Here is a 15,693-nt window from a genome sequence, read left to right as displayed (position 1 = left end):
CAAGGTACTGTAGTTTTGAACCAATCAATTTGCTCGATTCATCATTTGTTAATTTTTGTTTTTAATTTTTTTTAGCTTTAGTTCAAAATAGTTGAAGAACTTAATGGGGTTGTGAGTTTTTATTTTATATAATTTCTAATATGCGATTATGTCTTTTTTGCATGTTTGTTCATGATGTTTAACTCTATTTCCCTTTTTTTGTTACTTACGTAGGTTGTTTTGGTTTTTGTTCTAATCATGAAAAATGTAACGCCCTAGTCGTTAATTTATAATATTTTGGATTTATTATACAATGATTCACGAGTTATGGACCATTTTCAGTCAAGATCGTGGGCATCCGTTTCAGGAAATTCGAAAATGCAGGAAATAACTAAACAAGTTCTAGATTCATTCACTTTGTGTCAATCTGATGTCGTGGACTTCAATGGTCTCCAAATTCGGCTAAAAAAAGAATTAACAGGGAAAAGGTTTTTACTTGTTTTGGATGGGTTCGAGAATGAGAATTATCTTGATTGGGATATCCTTCAAATGCCTTTTGTTTCAGAAAATAATGGAAGTAGAATAATTGCTACCACACGTAATAAAAGGGTTGCCACAGCAATCCGTGCTAATCTAACTCATTTCCCCCCGTTCCTATCTCAAGAGGCTTCATGGGAGTTATTCTCAAGTCATGCATTCAAGTCTCAAAACTCAAATGAACGAAGTCGTGTTTTGACGGAAATTGGTAAAAAAATCGTTCAAAGGTGTGGTGGTCTCCCCCTAGCCACAATTACACTAGGGAGTCTCTTAAATTCAAAAGAGGACAGTGAGGAGTGGGAAAATGTTTGTACCAGTAAATTATGGGATTTATCAAGAGGGGGGAACAACATATTTTCTGCATTAATTTCAAGCTACATACGCCTGCCTCCATATCTCAAGCGGTGCTTTTCATTTTGTGCCATCTTTCCGAAAGGCCATAAAATAGAAAAAGGGAACTTGATATATTTATGGATGGCTGAAGGTCTTTTGCCACGATCAACAATGGGAAAGAGAGCAGAAGATATAGGAGAAGAATGTTTTGAGGAGTTGGTGTCGAAGACGTTCTTTCACCACACATCGGATGATTTTTTAATGCATAACATTATGCATGAGTTAGCAGAATGTGTTGCAGGTGAATTTTGTTACAGGTTGATGGATAGTGATCCAAGCACAATTGGAGTGAGTAGAGTGCGCCGTATCTCATATTTTCAAGGAACATACGATGACTCTGAACATTTTGATATGTACGCTGATTTCGAGAAGTTGAGGACCTTCATGCCTTTTAAATTCTACCCCGTTGTTCCTTCGTTGGGTGGAATTTCCGCTTCAGTTTCAACTCTATTAAAAAAACCAAAGCCTCTGCGTGTCTTCTCTTTGTCTGAATATCCGATTACCTTATTGCCTAGTTCAATTGGTCATTTATTGCATTTGCGGTATTTGGATCTTTCTCGGACTCCAATTACTTCTCTTCCTGATTCTATCTGCAATCTGTATAACTTAGAAGCATTATTGCTGGTGGGTTGTGCTGATCTTACTTTGTTACCAACAAAAACATCCAAGCTTATCAACCTACGACAATTGGATATTAGTGGCAGTGGTATAAAAAAGATGCCTACAAATCTTGGCAAGTTAAAGTCTCTTCAATCGTTGCCTCGTTTTGTCGTTAGCAATGATGGGGGATCAAATGTTGGTGAATTGGGGGAGATGTTGGAACTTCGTGGCTCACTTTCCATTGTGAACTTGGAAAATGTTCTGCTTAAAGAAGAAGCATCCAATGCTGGGTTGAAGCGTAAAAAATATCTTCATGAGGTCGAATTCAAGTGGACAACTCCAACACACAGTCAAGAGAGCGAAAATATTATATTTGACATGCTAGAGCCGCATCGAAACTTGAAAAGACTTAAAATAAATAATTTTGGTGGTGAGAAGTTTCCAAATTGGCTAGGGAGCAATTCAGGTTCTACTATGATGTCTCTATATCTTGACGAGTGCGGAAATTGTTTGTCATTGCCATCACTTGGACAATTGTCTAATCTGAGAGAAATTTACATAACTTCTGTTACAAGGTTGCAAAAGGTGGGTCCGGAATTTTATGGGAATGGATTTGAGGCATTTAGTTCCTTAAGAATCATCAAGTTTAAGGACATGCTCAATTGGGAAGAATGGTCAGTCAATAATCAAAGTGGAAGTGAGGGTTTCACTTTGCTTCAAGAGCTTTACATAGAAAATTGTCCTAAACTGATTGGTAAGTTACCCGGCAACCTTCCTTCCTTGGATAAGTTAGTGATCACTTCATGTCAAACTTTAAGTGATACCATGCCATGTGTCCCAAGATTAAGAGAATTGAAGATCAGCGGTTGTGAAGCATTTGTTTCCTTATCCGAGCAAATGATGAAATGCAATGATTGTCTTCAAACAATGGCCATCAGTAACTGCCCATCTTTGGTCAGCATCCCTATGGATTGCGTCTCAGGGACGCTTAAATCTCTTAAAGTATCTTATTGTCAGAAATTACAACGAGAAGAGTCTCACTCCTATCCTGTCCTTGAGAGTTTAATCTTAAGAAGTTGCGATTCTCTCGTATCTTTTCAATTGGCTTTATTTCCAAAGCTTGAAGATCTTTGCATAGAAGATTGTAGCAATCTCCAGACCATTTTATCTACTGCAAACAATCTTCCATTTCTTCAAAACTTGAACTTGAAAAATTGCTCAAAACTGGCTCTGTTTTCTGAGGGAGAGTTTTCTACAATGACATCACTTAATTCTCTTCATCTCGAGAGTCTTCCTACACTCACTTCACTAAAGGGCATCGGAATCGAACACTTAACCTCTCTTAAAAAGCTGAAGATAGAGGATTGTGGTAACCTTGCCTCTCTACCAATAGTCGCCTCCCTTTTCCATCTAACTGTCAAAGGATGCCCGTTATTGAAATCGCATTTTGAAAGGGTCACCGGAGAATACTCGGACATGGTGTCTTCCATACCCTCTACTATTATTGAAGCTTAGATCGCTCATTTTAACCATATACATCAGGTAATCTGCTCATTATTTAAGTGTATATTTTCATAGTAATACTATAGTTGTATAGTTCATTGGTTGATTGAAAGTAGTGTGCTTGCATATCATGTTTGTCTAATATGAAAATTTCCTGTTGATCTGGCAGTATTTGGATATTCCTAGGTGCGTTTAGAGCAACAAAAAAAATATATAATGTAATTGATCGTAAGGTTGAAATGCTATTCTCTGTTAGTGGTTTAATTTGGTTTTTATGCTATTGGTCTCTGACAAATGCTTGCACATGTCGAACACTAGACACGTCTTCAATGTGAAGTGTCGGTGTTACATAGATTAGGAAATGTGTGGGTATTGTTTTGGTGTCTGACATGTGCCGGACACTAGACAAGCCTGCAATGTGAAGTGTCTGTGCTTCATAGATTAAGAGTTCTTTATGGTCTGGATTATATTCTATTTGAGAGAGGAAAATTACTGGTTGGGGATGGTTGTGAGGACTGATTCGTTTGTGGTTGAGCGGATGGATTTGTTCGTGGTAGGATATGATATGAGGTGGTTCAGGAGATTGGGGAAAATTTGTGTTGGTTGGTAGGGAGGGAACTAGAATGTTTCCGTTACTAGTGTTGGAAGAAAGTGCTGAGAAAGGGAAATTTTGTCTCATGAACGTTGACGTGTCTTGAGAGAAAAATCTCTCTGGTTTTCAAATCAAACAACTAGTAACCTTTTGAGCCATTTAATATTTTCTAGCCCTAGGTTTGAACTTTGGTCTGTCAGAGGTGATGGTAGATGCATAACACAATGAGCCAAAACCCATGAGGGAGGCGATGTCTGATTTTGTATTAAATAGTATGTAATATCTGGTGTCCGTGTCAGTTCTTCATAGGTCACAAACTTTTGATACAATGAGAAGTATAGTACAACTATGTTTATGCAAAGTAGAATCGCACCAATTTGTGGATGTCTGATTTTGTATTAAATAGTATGTAATATCTGGTGTCCGTGTCAGTTCTTCATAGGTCACAAACTTTTGATACAATGAGAGGTATAGTAAACTATGTTTATGCAAAGTAGAATTGCACCAATTTGTGGGATGGCCTATTCTAGGGGGGGAAATTTCATGGGGAGTGCACCACTTATGGGTGTGGACAAAATGAGGATTTTTGGTAGAGGAATATGAAATTGAACGTTAGGAATTATCAATGTATAATACAGCATTTTTTTTAGCATTGCCAATCATCTTCATGGATGGTATCTCCTAAAACATACAAATTATTAGTAAAAGGTGAATTGACATGAAAGGGATTTGGTTAGCTTTGTAACATAAAACATGTTAATGGAGAAATTTGGATGTATAAAGTGTCAAAAAGGATTGAACTATTGAAGATTCAGTCATGTAGATAGCAGTACCACTTTATATGGCTGGCTGTAGCCACTTGACTGTTTGGCGAAGAGACGGCAATTGGTTTTATCATTTTATAAGAAGATAAAAAATTGAGGGATAAAGTGATATGATCTGTGGCACAGAATCTAGGATCCAGCGTGGTGAGGAATTACATGATGAGAGGTAGAGGTGTTAAATGAACTGATCAATTTGGAAGTAGCAGTTGGTGAGGTGTTTGGCAGTAAAGCAAGGAGGCTCTGAAATTGCTCGTGTTAAACTGGAAAGTGTTGAATCTTACAGGATGTTAGCATCTTGAAAACAAGTATATGAGATGCTGTGGGCAGCTTTCTTGGATTTAAAACTTGGTGGATATCCATGTTTTAGAAAACAAGTATTTGGGGTATGATTAGTGGCAGTGCGACCACAGTGAGTGCATTGCCTTGCATTTCCTGGTTAGGAGGCACAGGACATGTTCGATTTCTCTTTGTTTTGGTTGCTGTTAGGTGCAGTTTGGACGACAAGAACAGATGTTTCTTCAAGGGTGGTGTCATGAATGTGCCTTTCTTGTGTACAACCATGGAGAATAAGTTGGTGATTGATGGCAGGGCTTCTTTAAAGGGACAGCTCTAAAGTTACATAGTTCATCCCAAAGGATTCTCATGTTATTACTGTAATTGGTTGAAACGAACATATCTGCTTGCTTAACTAACCATATCATTCTGAGCTTTATAAAATTCACTATAGAGTTGCTTTGGGACCCGAGAAATGGGATGCCGCTGCAGTTTCAAACAGGCACTACCTAGGGAAAAATGCTCCTTAAGGTCTTGCCAGGCCAAATAACGCTTATTGTTATATACGGTGAGATTGAGTGGCTTATCCAAGAAATTAGAAAAGTATTGCATCTTTTCCATTTCTTGTAGGCAGGATCATTCTCCGCAGGTGCAACAATGGTACCATTTGTGAACTCAAACTGGTTCTTCATGGTGAGACCAAAACTAGAGAAGGACTTTTGTTTGGATGAATGTTATAGGGGATTGATGAATCTTAAGAAAGGGAGCTTGTGGCAGCCACAGTGGTGCCGAGGAGGGAGGGAGTGTTTCAGTTTCATGATATGCAGAAAAAGAATTTTACTTCTAACTAGCCAACAGAAAATAACAAACACTTACTATTGAAATTAATCATGTAACAATTGAAGATGGAATGAGTGAACATTTTATGACCACAAGCTATTTCAAGGAGCTTGTATAACAAGCTGAAAACAGTTTATAGACATATCTAAACCTGTTGCAAACACATGCACAAATTCTTATGTCATTAGATAGGTCTAAATAAGCTCTTCCAAATTGTCCAATTAAACTTATTCCATTCGTTACTTAGTAAGCATCATATCTGCATTCCTAGGTGCAGCTAGATCTTAGTACGGTTGCTATGACTGTGACAATAGAGATGGTTTACCTTCTGAAAATATCTATTTTCAAGTGAATAATTGTTTGCTGTTTTCTGAAACAATAAAAATGCCAAAAGAATTATTTTCATTATTTCCATAAATGCATCATTCATACGACAGCATTTCACTTTTAGAGTCTCATTTTCATTCTTATTAGCAAGTTAAAATGAACATATATTTTAGAAAATGTTTTCACAAAGCAAACGAACCCTAGGATTGCCTGTTAGTTTACTTTTCAGTTTTCTCATTCAGTGGTATGGTTTTGTGTTTAGTATGGCTATTTTTAACTGTCTTCAATGACATGCTTCTGTTTATGAATAGGGCCTTTTAATTAAAACAGTTTTAATTAATTTGTATTTTATGTGTCCCTTCTTCCAGCCGAGAAAAGCAGAGGTAGAGAAGCAATAGGTAAAAAAATGCTGAGCGTATTAACTGCTGGGAATTGTCCTGTTTCTTTTTGGCCGGAGAATGCGGCATCTGATCACTTCTGTTGTCCGTCTTGCTGTATTCTGGGACTAAATTATTAAGTTCATACTGCATATGATTTGCATAATAATTGATATCTTTGAATTGCAGAATTTTGAAATTGTAAACTTGTCATGTATAAATTTATCTGGTCAAGTTGATGCTCATAAAGTTCTGTGAACGTTGTAGCTTTTTAATGTCATAGTTTCTTGCTCAAAGCTGTCAAATGATATCAGATTATTAGTTCAGAAGTACAACTCACGAGTGACCAATTTATAATCGTAGCATAAGCACAAGTAAAACTGGAAGTCCATAACCGCTGGATTAGAGAAAATTGCGTCATCTCTCAGGATGCAACTATTTTTCTATTTTGAAAAGATGATCCGCAAATTTATTGTGTATTCTTGTATTGTTTGTAGCATCGAAGAGAATCGAACATTAGATCTCGATAGTTTTGGCTCTTTGGTTTCTTAGGTTGCTCAACCACATAAGACATATAGCGTCAAAATAATGGAGTATCAATCGAAATGGTATAAGAAGACGATAGTGGATAATTTATTGCCACATCATTAAAATCACATATTAGTCAAAGTTTTTAAAATAGAGGCCAAAATTGTGCAATTTAAAAAAATTAAAGTTGTTGTTTTGTCAAAATAGAGGATCAAAATTGTTTAAGTTTAAAAAAACAAAGATCAAAGTTTTTATTTTTTATATTCATAATTGTACTACTGTCCTGGAAACAGCCTATTATGTAAAAAACAGGGTATGACTGCGTACAATACACCAAATGGTGGGACCCCCTTCCCAGATCTTACGTGTGCGGGAGCTTTAGTGCACCAGGCTGCCCTTAATATTTAAATAGGTCTTGCTAACCAATGCTTTCAAGGCATTGGTTAAAGATTCTACGGATAGAAATTTTTTTTGGTTACATACGGATAGAAATTTTGTCTTAGAAATATAAGATTTTATTTTTACAAAGAAATACTATAAGATTACTTTTGATCAAGTAATGATCGCATAATTTCAATGTCTTGGAAAATGTGGAAATAAGAACAAGACAAGTGAATTCACAATCCGAAACCGACAACAATTAATGTTTCACTTCTCGTGATCTTTGTCACTTGAAACTCAATCTTTATGTTCTTCTTCTTCTCCTCATAAGAAAAAAAAAGGTTCTGTTTCTTTGAAAATTGGTGATGGAACAGCAAGATTCAAAAACTCAACACTTTGTTCTTCAGTTGTTAACATTCTCATGATCTTATCCGTTATCACAACCAATCTTTTTGCTCTTTATGCTTTCACTTCTTCTCCAAAAAACAACCAAACCGAACAACTTCATCAAGTACACAAAAACTTCTCTCTCATCTCAGAACAAGTTTCACTTATACTCAGAGAAATTGATCAGTCTCAAAAGAAACTAGCCCAGATAGAAAAACAGCTTCTTGGCTATGAAAGTTTTGATCTTTCAAGACCCAACATTGCAAAAGAGCTCAAACTTTTTCTTAACCCTCATAAACTTCCTTTGGGTAAAGATTCCAAAACTGGAATGACTGAGATGGTTTCATCTATGGGCTATTCTTGTGAGAAATCTTCTGATTTGATGTCCCAGTATATGAATTACAAAGTATTTGGAAATTGTCAAGATGATTGGAGTTATGCTCAGAAATTGATTTTGAAAGGGTGTGAGCCTTTACCAAGAAGAAGGTGTTTTGCTAAATCTGTTTCTTCTAAGGTAAATTATCTTCATCCTTTTCCAACTTCACTTTGGAAACCTGTTAGTAACAAAACTGTTAATTGGAGTGGTTTTAGTTGTAAGAATTTTGAGTGTTTGAATGGTAAGAAATTGAATAGGGGTTGCATGCATTGCTTTGATTTGGTTAATGGTTATGAGAATCAAAGGTTTGTTAAGTCTAGAAGTAAGAATGATTTTCTTGTTGATGATGTTTTGGCATTAGGAAATGGTGGAATTAGAATAGGATTTGATATTGGAATTGGTTCTGGATCTTTTGCTGCTGTAATGGCTGAAAGGAATGTTACAATTGTTACTAGTATACTCTTAATATTGATGCTCCTTTCAATGAATTTATAGCTGCAAGAGGACTTTTTCCTCTTTTCTTAAGCTTGGATCATAGGTTTCCTTTTTATGATAATGTGTTTGATTTGGTTCGTGCTACAAATACCGAAATTTTTTTTTTTCTGACCCTTTTGTCCAAAAAAAATACAAGTTTGACCCCCTTTGAAAAAAAATTCCCAAAATGACCCACTTTTGGTTTTTTTTTTTTTTTTTTGTCCTTTTGTGCGTTCCCGCCGTTTGAAATGGCGGGACTGGCCGCCGGTCCGACACGTGTCACGATCTGACAGGGCAGCTTTTTTTTTTTTTTTTTTTGTCATTCCCGCCATTTCAAATGGCGGGACCGATTTTTTTTTTTTTTTTCGTTTTTTGCTTTTTTTAATTTATTTGAGAAAAAATTTCAATTTTGCACCCAGGGGAATCGAACCAAGCGCATATGGGTCAATATCATTCAGTGTTACCACTAAGCCAATATACATTTGATGTTAATTTTCGCATCCAATAATATATATACCATTTTTTAAATCAGTTTCACACACCATGAGGCATGAACCATCCAATTTTTCATTTTTGTTCCCTCAAAAAAAAAATCATTTTTGTTTTTTTTAATATAAGTCTTATAAAAAAAATAAATATAGGGTCCCCATGAGTTTAGATTTTAAGGTGAATTTCTCTAACCACTAGACTATTTGACAAAAAAAAAAAATATAGGAGATTTTATAATTTTAATTGGATTCTATATTTTATTTTAAAAAATTACTCGAATATGAACAAAATCTAGATTTTATTTTGAATATATATATCTTGATCTAAACAAAATTACTCGAATATGAGGTAGTATTGATCTAAACTTTTATATGATCATTTGTAGATCTAAATGTCCTTGGACCCCGAACAAATATGATAGATTAATTGATACTTAACAAGTTAAATTACCATTGCTTTTGTACCGTGTTATTTTGCTATTAAAATGGATATCGGTAAGTTTGTTTATTTGTTCTTAGCAAATTTGTTTTGTATTAACATATTCTATCAAATTAAATGAATGAAATATCATTTAGTAATTTTTTTTTAGCGATCAGTTTTTTTGATGAGTAGTTCTAAGGACAATCGAAACAATTTAATTTATGACTATGTACTTTAACTAACAATAAAGTGGTTTTTGCTATAAAAAAAAAACAATAAAGTGGTTTTTTCCCTCAAAAATATAAAGTTTTTTTAAGTGTCTTACCATGCTTCTTTTCTTATTTGTCGTTTCTTTTGCTTTGTGGGATTGATTGCATATAAACAGATGAGTTAGTCGAATAAAAGTACTGTAATTTTTTTTTTGTCCCGTGAACATAGTTCGGTTTGTATGGACATGCATTTTTATATGTAGGGGTCGGGGTTCGAACTCCGGACACCCCACTTATTCACCTTAAAAAGGTAAATTTTAGCCACTAGACTATTTGACAAAAAAAAAAAAAGAGAACAATAATCCAACGTAATTATCCTTAAAAAAATATATATATAATCCAATGTAATTTGATCATGATTTGTCATTATGAAAAAGTTGAATTGGAAAAAAAATTAAAGCGACTAATTATTCTCTTTTTTTTTTTCAAGGAGCACTAATTCATTATGAAAGAGAGTTGAATCGAAAAAAATTAAAGGGCTAATTATTCTCAAAGTTTAGTAAAAAAGTAGGATTTTGTTAACGAGTATTTCCGAAACATTTTTTAAACATTCTAAAATAAGTAATTATTGTTTAAAAAGTCATATATTTTGATTTCTAATATATTGATTACATGCATTTTCATAAATACTTATTATTTATGGTCCTTAAAAAATACTTCAGAGTAGGGGTGTTCGCGGATTGAATTGATTTGGTTTTGGGAGGAAAAACCATCCGATCCAATTACTTCGGTTTTGTTATTTGTTTATCCAATTGATTTGGTTTTAAAATCAAATCCAATTCAATCCACAAATTTATTTTTTCAGTTCGGATTGGATTGGTTTTCAGTTTTCATTGCTGTATAATTTTTCATTTTCTCTTAAGAAAATATATTATTTTATGACATTTAATATAAATATAAGGTTACAAAAAAGATGAAATAAGTAGAAAATAAAATAGTAGGTTAAGTAAAATAGTTACAAAATCATAATTTAATAATATTTCTTAAAAGAAAGAAAAAAATCAACATTATTAAAGATTTTAAATTAAGGAAACATTTATAAAAATTTCATATAATAATATACATACAAGTATATATTTAGGTTTGGATTGGATCGGTTTATACAAAGAGAACCGAAAACCAATCCAATTTATTTAAAATTATGGTTATTTTTTTCGATTTTTGGTTTTTCGATTTGGTTTTTGCGGTTTGCATTAGATTGGATTGGACATGAACACCCCTACTCCAGAGCACTCGTTAACATTTTCCAAAAAATTATGGTAACGAACGAATGCTCTAAAGACACTATTTAAAATGTTGAAATACTTAGAATGACATTTTAAGATATGATATTCAAACGGATTTTTCATTTGAAGTTTTTCTTGAAAATTTCTTTGTTAAAAAAATTATAACAAAAACATATTACACTACCAAAATCTATTTTGAAAAAAAAATAAATAACAAACGGGCCCTAAATATTTTCATGAAAGCCAAAATAGATCAAATTAAAGGTTAAATAACCAGATACTGAAGGAAGCTTAAGTAGAAGACCAATAATTTTCTAGTTAGAGTTACTAACTACCAAAAGATTAGAACAAATTACACATCTACTCGTTATTTTCTATTACTTCTGCCTTTGCAGACCGCTAGTGCTAACAAAGTACATAATGAACACATAACATCATATGTATGACACACAAGCAATCTTATCATGGAATATGCAGAAAATGTTAGATACATAGTAAGTGATAAATTTAAACCATTGGTCTCTTTTGTGCTAAAAATAGTAGAGCTATAGTTAAAAAGTGAAACGAATATTAATCTGCAAAGTTGGGTAGAGTACAGAAGTAACATGATTATTTTGCCTAGTTTTGGTGTTTTAGTCCACAGACCCAAACACTTTTTGGTCATCAATATCTATACCAAGGTTGCCCAACTTTCTTGTCATCAATTTCTATATGAGGAATATGAGCCACCTTGCACCAGTACTTTCCTGTCTCGGGTTTAAGTCTTGGAGTCAACACTGGGCAATCCCTGATATTGAGCTGATTTAGGGAGGAAGGAAGCCCCTGTTCAGGCAAGTACTGCAGAACGTCGCAACGATCAATTTTAAGTGTGCAAAGAGCATTAAGTTGTTGAAAGCCCTTGTCGTCCAGCTTCTTGAGACTCTTTAAATTGCTGATGTGTAGAGAGATAATGTTTCTGGGAAGAAGATTTTCCTCTGGAAATGACTCCAGACCTATACATCCACCTTCAATATTAAATGTAGTCAGAGATTTTAGATTTTCCAATCCCCATTCCTTTTGTGATGTAAGCTTGTCACAATATGCAATAGAGATTAGAATTAAGCTTGAAGGCAAACCACCATGTGGAAAACATTCAATATGTGGACATCTAAGTACAAATAATGTGAGGAGAGATGTGAGAGAGGCAATAAAATTGGGGAATTTTTTAAGATTCTTGCAATTGGAAAGGGTGAAGGCACGTAGGTTTGGTGTATGAAATCCTTCATCTGGGAAAGACGTCAATCCAGGGCAATCTCTTATTTCAAAACATTCCAATGGAAAATCACCCTTATGCACCCCTGTAACATCAAAAGATACTAGATTGGGACAGTTCCATATAAAAAGAATCTTGAGTTTAGGGAACAAATCTAAGGTCAAGGTAGTGAGAGAATCACAACTATTCCCAATGGACAATCTGTGAATAAAGGAAAGATTCTCTCTTGATTTTGACGATCGGAGTAATTCAAAATTTCTACACTTGCTTATGTAAAGTTCAGTCAGGGATGGAGGGTAAGGGATGGACCTTAGATCAGAACAATTCATCAATTTCAATTCTTTAAGACTGGTTGATCCATCTAGCAAACCATCTGGGAGGACATCCAATGATTCGCAGTCCTTAATTCTTAGGCTCTGCAACTTGGGTGCCAAAACCAATAATTGTGATGCATTAGAAACAGTGCAAGTTTCATACAATATCTCTTGATCATCAAAATCTTGAGGTAAACTGTTTCGTGTGAATGCACTTCCTATCCTTTCTTGAGAACGTTTTGCAATATTATTTGCACCCTAATCACAATATTACAAGGTCAAAGTTAACTAGAAAAAAGGTAATGAGTTTTCATTAGAGAACAAAATCAAATAAGCTTTCATTAGAACAAAATCAAATAAAGAAAGATAAAAAAAAAACCTTTTGGTCTGAATTGGCAGAACCAGCATCCAGTCTTGCCTCCACTGACAACGCATCGACCCTTCCCTGTGTCTCATTGCCTCTGTTTAGAGTCGATATATAAAACGATGGCATTTTTAGGAATTGTGAAACATAAGCAGATGTGGACACTTGCAAGTAAGATAATACATAACAAGTACACCGACACAACCGATAAACAAACCACTTAAGATATTACTTCGTGTACAAACTATGAAAAGGGGAGTGTTTAATACTATAAGATAATGCAGAACAAGTACTGATAAACAAACCACTTAAGATATTATTTCGTGCACAAACTATAAAAAGGGAAGTGTTTGATACTATAGGATACTACAGAACAAGTACATTTGGTATAACGAATAAAAAAACTTTTTTTTAATAAATGAATAAAAAACTTTAAAACCACAACATGCATAATTTTTGCCACCAATATAAACAAAGCCACAACATGCATGTAGAAATTACAAAAACTTTCTCTAGAATTCATGCCAAATATATATATCTGCATGAATCCATAGCATGTCATATATATATATATATATATATATATATAGGTGGCTAACACTAATATACCTATCCACTACTATGGTCTATGGTGGTCATCATCGCTATGGCATGCACTGTGGCATGTTCTATGGTTCCTAGCCTATGCTGCTGGCCAACTACAGATTGATAGTGAGATTCTGATGCTATGCAGTTACGGATGCTCGTAATAGAGATTATGATCTTCGTTATCTGGAGTAAGATCCAGAATTAACTTCAAGTAGGGATCCTAGTGCTTGTCTTTCGTGATCGTTAGGAAGAGCCGGATGCTAGTGATCTATATTTTTATGTTTGGGATCGATAGTGAGATTCTGATGTTCGTAAGCGAGACCCAGATCCTCCAGTAGCACCAGCAACAGCAAATAAGCTACCACCTGATCTTGACACTGACAGAACGGAATTCAAAGTTGAAGAAAAGTAATGGTTGAAGAACCTCGTCTCACATCTCTTCCTGGCCAAGGTGGGAAAAGCACAACTCCGTCCAGTATCTTTCCCTGTTCCGATATAGCAAAATATCACACCCAGTAGAAGTGTGGATGGACCGGCGTGGATGGGGGAATGTCCCACCATCATATAGTCCAATTCCTTTCCAGTGCCAGCATTCCAGTGCACGCATATATAGAAATATCAATTAGTCTACCATCTTTTTTCTTTACACAAAGAAAAAGGAAATGACTCCCTGTGCTCATATATATGAGGAGGGATCCATTGACTCTAAGAGTAAGTAGAAAGAGTTACTCCAAATCATGACCCTTGAATCTAATATTAATTAATGATTGTGATTAATTATTGTTGGTAATCCCTACCGAAAGGTTATTTTATTCATAATCAACCCAGCACCTTCTTCCTAAATAATTCAACACCAACACAAAAATTTCAATTCTCAAATAATCGGTGTACCGTTGAAAACATGTTGTAAGCCTTTATCTCCTACGAATCTGGGTATGTTTTCAACTCCTAGAATTGGCTTAGAAAACATAATAATGAAATTCAATGATCCATCTGATTATGTTATACCTCTGAATTTCAAAGAATAACCAATCCAATCCATACGTAATTAGGTTATACCATTATGATTAAGTCAGTAACTTAATTGGATATTAAAATTCTAGATAATCTATATGATTAAGTAATACACATGATTCAATTTGATCTTCTATCGAATAAAAAAAGATTCTATTGAGTTCAACAAATAATTAATCACAATTTGTTACCCACGCTATTTAGCCAACTATTGACAAGAAAAAGAAAATAAAATACTCACGCTACTTCTCCATGCGATCCAGCATCATCATCATCAACGTGTGTAGTTGGTGGTGTTGCCATTGCCTGGAGAGAAGATATACAGAAAAACAGACCAAGCAAAGGGCAAAAACGAGAAACTTCAAAATACAAACAAAAATAAAATCTGAAACTTCGGAGATTAAGGCAAACTCACCCTCTTCTTCTTGGAGATCACAATATCACCGCGTGCTTCGTGTTTGGTTACCGCGTTCAGAACCTTCAAAGGTGCGTTCAGAAATTTCCACCCCGATTCAGTGCTATCCTTCAAACTGACATGTGATTTATCGATTTTAGCCCCACAAAGCTTCCATCCTTGAATTTTCGTTCCCTTCTTTACCCTCGTCTCTAGGTTCGACGGACAGCATAGAAGGACAGCATAGAAGGGGTTGGGCTTTTTGTTATTAAAAATCTGATTTTTAAAAGAAGGCCCAATTACTTGATAAAATTTTAAGGATTCTTGCTTTTCTCACACGTCATATCTTTTTCTTCTAAAAATACATTTTGTTTGGGTTATCTAATCTAAAAATACTTGGATCTACACCTTTGGGCGCCACTTATTTATCACCCATAGATCTGATCTTGCTGCTGGCTAGCACAAATCACAATTCAAATTCAAGTTTACTGTGCATTGTAAATGACAAATAATTAATGTTATCGATTTCCAATAAAGTGTTGCATATCCATCTTATTGGAAACAATGGCTCTGACCTAACCCTTCTTTCTCTACATTCCTCATCTTCTTCAAAAACACACAAAATCCCTTTTCTTCTTTTGCCTTCATTTCGACCCTCTAAAGTAAATGCATCATCGTTGACCACCGCGTCGGAATATGCTCTTAACCGCGCCGGAGTTGCACCACCCTTGTTAATCACCGCGTCGGATTCGCTCTTCATCGCGTCAGTGTCGCTGTTAGAAGCTTCTCCACCGTTCAATTTTTAATTCCGCAACTTCACCCGGAATCGCTGTGATAAAATTGAGAGCGAAAAAAGAATCCCGTATCAAACAAAGTTAAGGTAATGATTAATGATTCGTTATACTTTGCTTGCTATAGATACATAGATGAATAAATTTGGTGGCTTGCCTTCATTTGATTTTGCTTGCTGTT

The 15,693-nt window shown here is 34.8% G+C and overlaps 2 protein-coding genes and 1 pseudogene across 2 annotated transcripts; 2 read left to right on the top strand and 1 right to left on the bottom strand.

Moving 5' to 3' along the window:
* The first annotated feature begins 268 nt into the window (after nucleotides 1-268).
* LOC120579385 (putative disease resistance RPP13-like protein 1) lies at nucleotides 269-6,525 on the top strand. The gene is made up of 2 exons (XM_039831432.1): nucleotides 269-3,051; nucleotides 6,237-6,525. The coding sequence occupies exon 1, from the start codon at nucleotides 307-309 to the stop codon at nucleotides 3,022-3,024; it is 2,718 nt and encodes a 905-aa protein (XP_039687366.1). The 5' UTR covers nucleotides 269-306; the 3' UTR covers nucleotides 3,025-3,051; nucleotides 6,237-6,525.
* Nucleotides 6,526-7,434: 909 nt separating this feature from the next.
* On the top strand, nucleotides 7,435-8,507 carry LOC11417987 (uncharacterized; annotated as a pseudogene).
* Nucleotides 8,508-11,127: 2,620 nt separating this feature from the next.
* Nucleotides 11,128-15,481, bottom strand: LOC11415854 (putative disease resistance protein At3g14460). Its single transcript, XM_003600885.3, has 5 exons — nucleotides 15,302-15,481; nucleotides 14,743-14,997; nucleotides 14,569-14,633; nucleotides 12,741-12,822; nucleotides 11,128-12,619 (listed from the first exon to the last, which is right to left on the bottom strand). Exons 1-5 carry the CDS (start codon nucleotides 15,479-15,481, stop codon nucleotides 11,459-11,461), a joined length of 1,743 nt encoding a protein of 580 aa, XP_003600933.2. The 3' UTR covers nucleotides 11,128-11,458.
* Nucleotides 15,482-15,693: the final 212 nt, after the last annotated feature.

The sequence above is a fragment of the Medicago truncatula genome, chromosome 3 (genome assembly GCF_003473485.1).
Source record: "Medicago truncatula cultivar Jemalong A17 chromosome 3, MtrunA17r5.0-ANR, whole genome shotgun sequence".
NCBI classification, from domain to species: Eukaryota; Viridiplantae; Streptophyta; class Magnoliopsida; order Fabales; family Fabaceae; genus Medicago; species Medicago truncatula.
Note: the sequence above shows the minus strand (reverse complement) of the source record. Positions and strands in the feature narration are given on the sequence as shown.

Coding starts and splice junctions, on each gene's coding strand:
- LOC120579385 (XM_039831432.1), top strand. CDS start 307: ATGGACCATTTTCAGTCAAGATCGTGGGCATCCGTTTCAGGAAATTCG.
- LOC11415854 (XM_003600885.3), bottom strand. CDS start 15,481: ATGAAGAGCGAATCCGACGCGGTGATTAACAAGGGTGGTGCAACTCCG. Junction 14,634..14,742: donor TGATCTCCAAGAAGAAGAGG/GTGAGTTTGCCT, acceptor TCTTCTCTCCAG/GCAATGGCAACACCACCAAC. Junction 12,823..14,568: donor GGATCGCATGGAGAAGTAGC/GTGAGTATTTTA, acceptor GACTCTAAACAG/AGGCAATGAGACACAGGGAA.